Source organism: Dama dama, chromosome X (genome assembly GCF_033118175.1).
Source record: "Dama dama isolate Ldn47 chromosome X, ASM3311817v1, whole genome shotgun sequence".
Classification (NCBI taxonomy): Eukaryota; Metazoa; Chordata; class Mammalia; order Artiodactyla; family Cervidae; genus Dama; species Dama dama.
The window spans coordinates 135160859-135174361 of NC_083714.1; the positions used below are offsets into that span (position 1 = coordinate 135160859).

The 13503-nt window shown below is 34.7% G+C and overlaps 1 protein-coding gene across 1 annotated transcript in view; it reads right to left on the reverse strand.

Annotated features, from left to right (window-relative positions):
• CDKL5 (cyclin dependent kinase like 5) overlaps nucleotides 1–13503 on the reverse strand; it is a 112700-nt gene that overhangs the window by 36911 nt on the left and 62286 nt on the right. The window contains exons 5-8 of the mRNA XM_061136389.1: nucleotides 11726–11846; nucleotides 9739–9798; nucleotides 7175–7265; nucleotides 3444–3633 (exon numbers count right to left, since the gene is read on the reverse strand). Of these exons, the coding sequence (XP_060992372.1) occupies nucleotides 3444–3633; nucleotides 7175–7265; nucleotides 9739–9798; nucleotides 11726–11846 (462 nt within the window). The remainder of the gene's footprint in view (nucleotides 1–3443; nucleotides 3634–7174; nucleotides 7266–9738; nucleotides 9799–11725; nucleotides 11847–13503) is intronic.

Sequence of the window (13503 nt, forward strand, 5' to 3'; positions counted from 1 at the left end):
TTAGGACTGATTCAAATGAATTATTTTTCTAATTATTTTATTTTATCTAATTATTTTATTTTCTAATTATTTTTCTAATTATTTTATGCACAAAAGTCTTAATTCTTCAGCTAGTTTACAAGTTTTTAAAGCCAGGTACCATGGCAGATCTGTTTATACTCTCTTCAGAGAATCCAGTTTAAAGCCTCTTTAACCAGGCAAAGAATAAGGCAGCCAGAAGACCAAGCTTGATGCTCCAGTTCAAATATTTAATCATTTAATACTATTCAACCTAGTAAGAGCAACTCTAGTTGTGTTGTGAATATAATCGTGGCCATGAGAGTTCATTTCTTTAAGGAATCCATTAGTCCAGTGAGGATACATATTTTCAAATAGTTAAAAAAAAGTTTTTTATTACAATTTAAAAACACTGAAGTACAGTATGGATTTACAGTGTTCTGTCAAATAGCTATTTAAGAGAGACTGCTACGGGTGCTACTAGTGTGCTGCAGGAGCACATAAGGGGGAGGTAACCATTCCCCTGGAGGAGTCTAGAAGGCTTCATGGAAGGAGGACACTTGACCCGAATCTGGGGGAGGGAGGACGGAGAGCTTTCCAGGAAGGGGGGTGAATATTGGGAGAATTATAGGAAAATGCAGCATTGTAGAAGCAACAAGGAAATGGTGACAAGGTCAATGTGGCCGCAGGGCAGGGGTAGGAAAAGTTGGGAGACAAGGCTGCAGGGCTAGGAGCAAGGGGTTTTTAATGCTACCCTAAGGAGTTAAAACCTAATAAGCTATGTGTAGAGGTTTTTAACATAGAGAAGACAGAATTAAACGTGCAATTTGCAGGAAGATTCTAAAAGTAATGTGAAGGCTGCAATGAAGAGAAAAACTCAGAGAATCAGTTTGGGAGTGGCTGTTCAGGTAAAAAGTGGTACGAGTGAAAGAAACAATTAGAGATGGAGAGAGGGAAATAGTTGAGCTTGATTGCTGATAATGCAAATTTTTGGTTCAAGAGATCATTCAAATATTCATCGAGTCCCTACTATATGTGCTAGACTGGGCTAGATGTTAGAAATGCAGTAATAAAACAGATGATTTCTAACAGCTAATAATTAAAAAACAAACAAAATAATTTCATTCTGTGTAAGTGCTATGATGGAAAAAGAAAAATGCTATAGGAGAGACCAAGAAGGAGGTGGGGGAAAGATTGTTGGCATGTCAGAAAAAGGAGGTGTTCTTGGAGATGAGATTTATACAATGAGAAGGGGCCATGCAAGGGAAGCACTTTCCTGGGAAAAGGATGCTGGGAAAAGCACTTTTCCTGGGAAAAGTCCCAATCTCATGGAGCTAGAACAACTTGGGGATGTTTATGGAAGTTAAAGAAAAAGAAAAGTTAAGTGTGCTGAAAGTCTGGAAAGGGATGGGAATGGAGAGACATATGAGCTGAAGTCAGAGAGCTAGAAGGGCCCAGAATAGGCAAGGTCTGATGGGAATGAGTTTGAATGTATTCTCACTGAGACAGGAATTTATTAGTTATAGCTCTCTTTATTTCTGTTGTTATCGTTGTTCAGTCGCTAAGTCATGTCCAGCTCTTTGCAACCCCATGGACTGCAGCACGCCAGGCTTCCCTGTCCTTCACTATCTCCTGGAGTTTGCTCAAATTCATGTCCATTGAGTTGGTGATGCTATCTAACCATCTCATTCTCTGCTGCCCCCTTTTCTTGCCTTCAACCTTTCCCAGCATCAGGATCTTTTCCAATGAGTCAGCTCTTTGGATCAGGTGGCCAAAATATTGGAGCTTCAGCATCAGTCCTTTCAAAGAATATTCAGGATGATTTCCTTTAGGATTGACTGGTTTGATCTCCTTGCAGTCCAAGGGACTCTCAGAGTCTTCTCCAGCACCACATTTTGAAAGTATCAATTCTTTGGTGCTCAGTCTTCTTTATGGTTCAACTCTCATATCCATACATGTTCAGTTTAGTTGCTCAGTCATGTCCGACTCTTTGTTACCCCATGAACCACAGCATGCCAGGCCTCCCTGTCCATCACCAACTCCCGGGGTCCACCCAAACTCACATCCATTGAGTCAGTGATGCCATCCAACCATCTCATCTTCTATCCATACATGACTACTGGAAAAAACATAGCTTTGACTATGGGGACCTTTTTCGGCAAAGTAATGTCTCTGCTTTTGAATATGCTGTCTAGCTCTGTCATAGCTTTTCTTCCAAGGAGCAAGGGTCTTTTAATTTCATGGCTGCAGTCACCATCTGCAGTGATTTTACTTTATTTCTGAATAGATTTTCCTCTGTTGCTGGACTGAGGGCAAGTCCTATTTATTTTCATATTTTCAACATCTAGTATGACAAATGCTCAATAACTGTTGAACTGTTTGTACCCTAATTAATTGTCATAATTTGGCTCTTTTTTGGCTTACAAAAGCAAAAGTAAAAGGAGAAAAGAGAAACTTGCCTGAGGTAACTCAGACAGATTTGGAAGAGAGTGAAAGCAGGAAGGGGATGAAAGAAATGTTTGCACTTCTGTTCCTTTCTTTCTTCCACACTCATTGAGCCTAGCAGGAGGGAGACTGTGTTGGGCGTTCATGTGTGAGGAGGGGTGCTCTTCAAAGTGAAATGAATTGAGGCCAGAAAGTCAAAGGAAAAAAACAAAGTGCTCTGTAAATGTCAAGAAAACATGGTTTGAGAATTATGCATTTAAGAGAAAGAAAAGAAATGGTGGGGAGCTTACTTTATAGTTCCCACAAAGGCCACCAACTGGCATGTTGGCCCAAACAGGGTAGTTGAAAATGGAAAAAGTAGCTTTGGGGGTAGATGGAACAGAGAAGCAACCTATAACTGGCCACTCCAGTAAGATGTCCCTCACTTGTGGAAAGTTTATACTTTAAGACTCTTTCTAGCATATTTTCTGAAATCAAGTTTAGCACAAAGTTAGCAAGTCTAGAAAAGGCTGCCTAAGACCAAACCCTAGTTCAAAAAGATAACGATGTTTCACTAAGCAGGTCATTCTCACTAGAACAGCACCTTTAAATCTGCAGAATATGAGTATTCATAATCTTCCTCAAATCACCACAAATGTTTGCTCAAATAAGCAGTAGCCATTTATACATTTCTCAATCTTTTGACAATGCTAAATATTTTGCATAAAGAAACAATCTGAGATAACCAAAGTTTAGAATAATGCATACACTAAAAAAGAGTTTGAAAAACTGGAACTTACAAGTGAGAAAAATATTAACAGTTCCCACTTTCAAATTTAGACTTTTTAAAATTCACAAATACTCTATAAAATTCAAAAATAAAATATTATAATGGGGATTATAAACACTGTAATGGAAAAGGAAAAAGTACTCGATGGATAGCTTAGCATTTCATTGTGCAATGAACAATGATTTAAATACTACTGTACTGATTCCATTTGGGTTTTAGCAAAGCCTCTTACCCGGAGCCCGTGGAAGCGAGGATTACTATAGAAGAGTTTCATCTGCTCAGATGGAAGTGGTCCTAGCACCTTCTGAATGGTAAAGAGTTGGTCAATTTCACTTTCTCCAGGAAATAAAGGCTGTCCATCACTAAGCTCCCCAAGAATACAGCCAACTGACCACATATCTACAGACTTTCCATAGGGAGCTCTGAAAAGCAAAGGGAGAGATTATCTTGGCAACTGAAGGAATAAGTTTTAATAATTTCCAAACTATTTTGAACAGCTTCAAGATTTAAAGCATATTTGGGTATTTAAGGAATTTAAAAATACCACATTAACAAAAGTGAGGCTGAAAAAAAACAATTATGGATACCAAAGTAGAAATTCAGAACACAAGTGAATAAATGTAAGCAAATAAAGCCATCAGTTTAATAACAATTTAGTTAGTATATACTGATTTGAAATCTATTTACATCCAGATATATATGTTGATTATTAATAGCTTAATAAACCCTAACAGCAGCACACATGTCTGATGAGCTACCACTCACCTGGAGAATGAAACGCTCCCAAGAAATGTATTTCCTAGGTAATTATCCTTTAGCTCTTTAAATGTCAACAAGTTATACTGACTCATTTTTTGAGTTCAGTCTATTAAAATGTACCACTGACTTATGTGTCTTCTTAAAAAACAAACATTTAATATTTAACCTGTTCTGATTGCACAGAGTCAAAACAGCTAAGATTATGCTAAGCTTTATTGAATTATTTACTTGAATCTATTTGTACCCTTTGTTTATGAAGGTTTATGACAGGTATCTCCCTCAAAGCATTTTTTTCACTAATTGAGGGATTTATAGCTATCTTTCAAGGTATGAGTTTACCAGAGGGCTTTTGGAGTACTACCGTTACTAACAGGCTAGATATAAAATCCACGTATCTCCCAAAAAAGCTCTATGTATATATCTCAATATCTATAGCCTCAAGTCAAGTTACATATGACAGATTAAGAAACTATATTTTTCTTTCATTTCAAACTTAAATCTAAATCTTAAGAATGAAAAGCCAAAATACAATATCTGAAAAACCAAGGAAAGAAATTCCAGAGTGTCATAATACTATAGTAGCAATATAAAACTTTTAACAAATACTCTAAAGAACTTTTAACATAAAACAGAGTATGCTTCTAGGATAGTAAACCATTATATCAATAAGTCAATATTTTATTTATCTCATTTCCTCCCATAAAAACTGAAGAACCGTATCAGGAAACTTCATTTAGATCTTTTTGGTAGCTTCTTAGGAAGGGAAGGATACCGATCTTTCTTTCATACAAGTATGAGAGAGGAAAAACTTGTGCTAGGTGGAGAAACTTGTGGAAAATCTTTACATACCCATGATAAACTATTTTTTTCTTATGTCAGCTAATTTGAATAATTTATGCAGCTGTAACTACTTTGAATGTCAAGGGCAAAGTCTTGAAAATATACAAAAATCTGTAAATTCTACATGTTGACCAAATATCAAATGATTTCAATGGAATTTTTATACAAATAATATGGTTCTTCAACTAGTACTCGACAATCATTTAATTAGCAATATTCAATTTGGCTCAAATTAGTTGGAGTCCTCATCTACTTTGGGTAGCTCCCATATATCTCTAAATATAATTTCAGTTTTCCAAAATGTACTATTAGGCAGCAAACACTCTCTAAAGTTTCACATTAAGGCTGTCCTCAGAATGAACTCAAGGACATTTTATAGACAAAATTATAATGAGTCCCTCTACCATACTTGAATCCTCAGATGGGGGTCTAAGAATGATTTACTTCAAATTCATTTCTTCTTTGGCAAATCCTGCCCAGTAAATTCAAACTCCCAATCCCTCCCCAAAGAATGGACACATGAATGGACAATTCATTCAAGTGAGTCCAGACAGAGGTACACAGAAGAAACACAGATGACACAAAAGAAAATCAATCCTAAATCCAAGTTTAAAATGAACACAGAAATTCTAAAATCTAGCCACCCAAGGAGGGATAATAAAGTGACTAGCCACCATTGATTTCAGAGGATGAAACACAAGCTTTTGATTTAAAAATAAATAGTAAAGCTTTCAGTAACTGACACCAGTAATTCTTAGAGGCTCTAGGTCTGCAATGAAATAAGAATTAACACCAAATAGACACTGGGAAATCAACTGTTAACTTCAAAATAATCTTTCAGTGAGTAACTTAAATATATAGTCATCATAATCTTCAGAAGAAATAGAAATGTATATTTCTATTATATAAAAAGTATCTTTATTTAATGATTAAAAATTTTTTATTGAAGCAGAGTTCATTTACAATGTTGTAAAAATTATCTTTAAAAAATTAAATTCATCATGTCCCCTAGATACATACATGGCATACTAAAGCAAAGAGATGAAACCTATAATTAATGCAATGGTTATCATTACCACCATCTGTAATTTTATTTGTAGAGAGTGTCTTCTACCTCAGTTATTTGATGGTCCCAAAGAAGAAAATACAATCTAGGATAAATAAGAAAATACTACGACTACAATAAATAGAGAATTATTAATGAGAATATGTGATGGAGACCAAGACTACAGGCCCCTTCTTAGTCTCTAAAGTTTAAACTTATTAAAAGGAAGAATCTTCAGGATGAGGAACACATGTAAATCCATGGTTGATTCATATCAATGTATGGCAAAAACCCCTACAATATTGTAAAGTAATTAGCCTCCAACTAATATAAATATATGGAAAAAAAATTTTTTTAAATAAATAAGAGGAAGAATCTTATCAGATAATGCGTTTCTGGTGTTGATAGGTGAATGAAATGGTTGCCCTGGTAGCTATAGCACTGAAAGTGGAAAGGTGGCACAAAGTGGATGGATATGGCAGTGTTGCTGAGAAAATCATCAATGGACTAGTTTGAATAGCCATTTATCATCAAACAGGATTTACACTGCTTGGAAGAAAAATGGCAGTTGGTTAATATTTATAGCAAAGTGGCTAGGCATAAGAGATATTCCAGAAATATTTGCTGAATGCATGGATGAATGAATGTATGAACAAACAGATAAGCCAGAATGTCAAACTGTGGATATCCACATTTTTATTGTGCAAGTCTATTAACAAAGGTGGCAGCAATAATTCCCCCCATTTCTGTATACATGTCACTTTGTAATGCGACTCTGCCACTCCTCCCATCAAGTTTATTCCTCCATCCCATGAATCAGAGCATAGACAAGTAACATGCTTTGGCCAATGAGGCAAAAGTCATGCAAAGAGGCTTGAAAAAAACACTTTTGCTCTTGGGCTTGCCCTCTGCTCCGGGAATTCTACTGCTATTATGTGAAGAAACTTGGACTAACCTACTGGAGGATGAGTCCCCATGCAACAGAGATGCTTTGTTCCAGCTGAGGCTCCCTAAAACCAAACAGCCTCCAGATGACTTGTTGACTGATTGTAGCTACATGAGCAATTCCATTTGAGACCAGCAGAAGAATCAGACAGTTGAACTCAAATAGCTGATTCCTCCAATCCATTGGCACCCAGAATCATGAGCAAATAAAATGGTGCTTGTTTTATGCCATTAAGTTTTTAGGTTTGCTATACTGCGACAGGTAACTGGCATTTAAATAACTCAAGTTCTTATCTTCCACAGATAATCTCAAAGTTAACAATAGAGGGTCAACAAATATGTAGATGTTATTCTATTCTGGGAAGGTAACTCACCCAAGTAAGAGTTCTGGGGACCGATACCACCTGGTGGCCACATATTCTGTATAATTAGCATTATTTCCTTCTGATAGATTCCGAGCAAAACCTGAAAGACAGCAAAACCCAAAAGTGTAATTTTGAAAAAGAGTTAATTTCATGCTGACAAAATATTTCAGTGCTACATTAATATCTTAAAGGAACATCAAAAGAATATAATGATTGTTATTAAATGGGCTGTTTATTAACATGCCCTTATTATTTTAAAAAGTTAGTTCATTGTTCATATGTGAACTAAAATATACAATGTAGTCACTACAAATCCAGTCTCTTCTCTCTAATAAAGAAATCCATGTTTTCAAAGTCTCTGAATTCAGAGCATACTTTTAAACCAGCTTTTCCAATAAATGCAAATCTTACAAAATGAAGACTCCATGAGAGCCAAAAGTCAAAGTTACATTAGCATGTTGCAGATAACTCATTAATTCAGCTATATGGGACTTAGATAGTATTTCTGTATCTATTGGTGCTGATCAGCTCTGACCATTATGTAAACAACAACAGTTAGGGTTGGCAATGATGGAAATGAAGCAGGCCAAAATGATTTTTATCTCCTAATGTAACTGAGAAGCATATTAGGGATATCTTAATTACCTTACAGACTGTTGCTCCCCCACCTCCCCAAGTAACAATCCTTTCAAAAGGTTTTGCGGCCACAAAATAAACTGGAGGGTCAGTTAATTACCCATCTAATGCACCAAAAGCAACATAGGTTCACTGGAAATAGTCACAGAGAACCAGAACATTAAAATAAGAGGTGACAGTTAAGGCATATGTATGCGTGTGGCTGAGTCCCTTTGCTGTTCACCTGAAACTACCACAATGCTGTTTATCAGCTATGTGCACATGTGTGCGTGTGTGCTCAGCTGTATCTGACTCTTTGTGACCCCACTGGACTATAGCTCACCAGGCTCCTCTGCCCATGGAATTTTCCAGGCAAGAATATTGGAGTGGGTTGCCATTTCCTACTCCAAGAGATCTTTCTGACCCAGGGATCAAACCCACATCTCCTGCTTTGGCAAGCAGATTCTGTACCACTGTGCCACCCGGCTTATATTCCAATACGAGATAAAAAGTTAAAAAAATAGTTTCAAGAGTTAGAAAATAGTGTTTCTTAAAGTAGAACAGTAAAAAAATAAAAATAATCACAGCAACAAAACAAAAGCCCTAACTTCAGTTAATCAATATTTCTTTATAAGACACATTTGGAAGAAATATTTATATTTTTTATTGGGATTCTTCAAGCCAGACAAAGGAGCTACATGCTCTGGGAGGGAAAACAATTAGGAGTTTTTTGTTGGGGATGCACAGGACACAGAATGCCACATGTGTTGCTGCCATGCGGAATTTCCTGACAATGTAAAATTGTCTTTTGAGAAATGATGCTAAACTAAGGAAACTCTTTTACCGTTATTAACTATTCTACACACACCTCTTTTTTAACTTGCTTTACTAATTTCAGCTCCTAAGTACTTCTTAACACGTTTAGGTATAGCAGGACTCTTCTTTGCAATATTCCTTATCATAAAATACTAAGAAAATTAAGTCCTATAAAACATTTTTCCTCAAGCAGACAGGTTCATAATATTCAAACTCTTAAAAATCAATAAGTGAAAACAGTTATACATGCTTCCAATTGCTGCACTGGCCAAAACTGATCATTCTACAAAGTGAATTTTTAGATTGCTTCTAATTTCTCTCACCTGTGCAATCCATATTCTCAGTACTAATCTAACTTCTCCTTATAAGGAGATACAGGGAGATAAAGATACAAGGAGATAAGTGAGAAACCTCTTCATTTATATATAGAGATTCACACTGTATTTGTGATTATATTTAAATATATGAAAAAATAACATTTTTTAAAAGTTATTTTTTAGCACATGGATTAGGCAAAAATGTAAAATTTTTTAAATTTTAAATCACTTTTTAAAATAAAGTGACCCATGATGTAGAAACCTAATCTAAAATTTTAAAACTTTTCTGAATTATTTTAACTTAAATTTTTAATAGCACATAATACAGAGTTTTATATATATGAAAAACAGTACACAATTTTCTACTGTGATACAGTATGACTCAAAACTTCCTTATACACTCAACCAGGAGCTGGAATATCATAATCAATTAATAATACCTTGACTGAACATTTAAAGGAGATAAATGGAAGCATTCTAAAAATGTCTTTTAAACTTACACATATATAACTATCACATATATATAATATATATATATTTACAGTTATTTTTCAGTGTTTATGATTGTGCCTACAATAATTTCTATCAATATTTAAAATATTAAAAAAATTTTTTTATCCTACTCAAGCCAGAAGGTCATGATGGTATTTTCTAGAAAATTCTTTCTCTGGAGTCATTAAATACCAGGCTTATGAATATACATTAATTTAAGTCAAAAGATAAAAAATACTTAAAAAAAATACTTTTAAAACACCTGTAAAAGCTACCTATGTGTTATATTAAATTACTTCTGTACTTACAGGACTCAATTTCTTTTTAACTTACCAAAGTCACACAGTTTCAAAACATCATTGTGGCTGATTAAGAGATTTTCTGGTTTTATATCTGGAGTATCAAGATTAAAAAACAATCATTTAAAAATGGACCATGTACTACTGATTGACACTGTTAGATCACTGTAATGGCACTTAATTAGAAATAGAGTAATCCGAACAGAAAACTGTGGTAGTAAAAAGCAGAGTAACACATTTTATAACAGTACACAAAAGTTTCAATTAACTTCATTTTGAGAAACATGCAGACCACAATTTCAAAAATATTTTTCCCCTTAAATCTTAAAGGCATTGACTGGATCTCTGAAAGGAATTTAAGGATGACTGAAACTAGGTTACCACATTTCAAGGAACTATTTTTACTTTATAAAATACTAATAATACAAATTTTTGGAGATAGAGTATAAAATGTTTACACCCATAAGATACTTTAAAAACACATACGGACTAAGTAGATAGCACTGTATTTACTGGAGGAAAAAATACATAGAAGATACATTGTCTGTTATGATTTTCTATATAATTTCTATTATTTATATATCTGTTTAGCTTCTCTGTGTGGTTCACGATCATAAATATCTATTATTGAAGCTATGCTGGATGAGTCAAGATAAGATTTCTCATTTTTTCCATGGAACTTCTGAAGATGTGGTGGGAGTTAAGGAGTAGAAATACACAGAAGATGCAGTTTAATTCACCCCTTTGGAGGCATCTCACAATTCTATTCTTAGAGTACTCATCATCTACATTATATGGTAGAAGTGAAAATGGAGAAAGGAAAGAGGTAGGGGTGAGATCTGTAGATTTCAGAACCATCTGAACCATTTCAGATCAGATTTCAGAATCTGTAGATTTCAGTTTCTACCGCTAATTCACAACCATTAATTCACTATACACTTAGCCAAATTACAGCATCACTATGGAAATGCAGCTAAATCAGTTCCTTATTAATATCCTCAAACTGTAGCAGAGACAGTTATTAGAATCATTATCCTAGACACTAGATGTCCAGGTGACCAGGCCATCTCTCCATGCTGCCAACAACTTTCATAAAGTAACCACTATGAAAGTCAAATGGAAGACAAATAACAAACTGTCTCTTTCCAGAAATAATAGGAGTTGGCATTCTTCACATGACCTTTAAGCTATTTTTAATGTGAAACTATTTTAAAAATGATATCCTTCTGTGTCTATTTAGAAACACTAAAATGTAGTATTCATTTGCCTGATAATTCAAAGATAAGAAATGGATACTGCAACATTTTCTGACAAACATTTTTTAGCTTCATTATTGTTCAATGCGTGACTCTTGAATGCAAGAGATTATCAGGAGAAGATAAACAGTGTAGAGTTAAAGATGGTGCTGAGCAAGTAATTTCTCTTTTATTGCTATAAACCACCCACCTCATGGCAATAAAGGACAAAATAAAACAGTTTATGGAAGTATAATCATGGCCTTTACGCAAGGTTGATCATGCCTAAAACCTGAAAACAATGGGCACTTTCCAGTAACAGGCAGGGAAAATCAGGAGGTAAAGGTACATGCTAGAGATCTTGGTCGAACAGAGAATGAGAAGAGACTGTCAATGGGGGCCAGTCACTTAGCATCACCTCTAAAGTCTGATTCTGGCCTGTTTCATGTTACCAGGTCTATCTGCAGGACCAAAAGGCAATGGAGAAGGTTGTTGCCCTCGCCAAGCAAACTGCAAAGTTTGCATTTATTGAATTCTTTTTATCACTAGGTACTTATACTGTTGAAACCAGATATGGTTTCATGGATATCTCATGGATATCTCACCATAATATCCAAATAAATGTGCAGTCCATCCTTTTGATGATACGAAAGGAGACCTGGAGCTCAAATATCCTACACCTTCAAAATGTATTTAATTTAAACAGAATGTCAATGCCTATGTGAAATATTTTGTTAATTTTATTTGCTATTTTAATATTTTCCATTTTGAAAATTCCATACTTACCTCGATGAACAATATCATTCTTATGGCACCAGTGAATAGCTTTGATTAGCTGATAGATATAACTTTTTACTTTTTCAGGTGGAACTCCATTTGGCATTTCTTCCAGCAATTCAAGCATATTCTAAAAATTAAATAGAGAGCCATTGATCTCCAAAATTAGGTAGGCCCACAAATTATGTATTAAAAATTTTAAAAGCATCTTGGATGATAATACACAGAATATATTTTTTAAAAAATTGCTTTGCTTTCCATTTATAATCTTTTTCATGCTGAAGCAGGATACTGTATTAAATCAAGGTTCTCTTTTTTAAAGAAATTCAGGTTTTGCTACTCCCCAATGCTGTCTCCAATAATATTCCTGTGTACTCTTCACTCTCTGAAACCTATCAGGCATCATTTAATTCTAATTTTGAGGGAAAAGCAACACAAAGTAGGGAAAAGACACTGTAATACATGGAGAGAGGAAATAGTCATTTTAACATAGTGCACTGTGCATCTCTGATAGAACTTCACAGTAAGATCAAGCTTTGAAACATTTCTGGGCGACCTGGAAAATATTCTTAAATGATCCCTAAGATTACCAGTAGTCAATATAATCATAACAAATATTTTAAAAGGCTACAAAATACTGTTGAAATAAAAATTCACAGACTCCAAACAAATCAATATGCAAAAATCTTAGTCTGGAGTCAGAGACCATTCTAAAATTCATGCACATTGTTTAAGTAGAAATTCCACTTAATCAATTTCCAGTAAATTTCCAGATTAACTAAATATCCTCCATTTCCTCTGTAAAGCACAAGATTAAGGTCTATAGAACGGTTAGAGTTTACTGTTTGTAGATGACCATCTAGGACACCAGTTCTCAAAGTGTAATCTGTGGATCTCCGGGAGTGGCGCTGTCTCAGAGGACCCATGAAGTCAAAACTATATTCATAACAGCACTCAGCTGTTTGCCTTTTTCACTGTGTTGGCATTTACACTGGTGGCACCTTAGCATGAATCAAAGCATTAGATTCTTCAATGCCACACCCTTACATTTAAAAAAAAGGAAAAGGTCAATTTCAGTAAAGGATGTCTTTGATGAAGCAGTAAAAATTATCATGTTTATTCAATTTCAGTTCTTGAGTACTTGTCTTTTTAGGAATCTACATGACAAAATGAGGAATACAACTAAACCACTTCTGCTGCATATCAAAGTATGCTAGCTGTCTTGGGGAAAAGCACTTGGGTAATCAAGTTATAAACTGAACTAGTCATTTTTCTTGAGGCATACCATTTTTTACTTGAAAGAATGACTGATACACAAACATTTATGTTAACAGGCAGTGGGTTTATTATTATTTTAAATGAATCAATATTTTTATATTCTTCAGTTTTGACTTCTAATATGATAAATATTAATAGATAAAACCCACATAAATACAAAGCTCTTAGGGTTCCCAATAATGTTAAGAATGTAAAGGAGTCCTAAGACCAAAAAGTTGCTCTACAATTTTGCCCCCGCCAGTCAAGTTGCATACATATAACCAATCAGCTGCTTGCTTATAATACTCTCATACCTATTTATAACAGATACATGTTATTTTAATATAATTATGTATCATATAAGCCAACTAAATAATGTTTTTAAAAAAGAGGTTTGCTGTTTATAAGAAAGTGAAGTTTAATAATTTGGAAAGACTTAAAGGAAAGCCACTACACATAATGCTATCTAATCAAATGTGAATGCAACTAGAAAACACTGGCAAGGGACAGTGGTGTGGTTAAGGATTCTG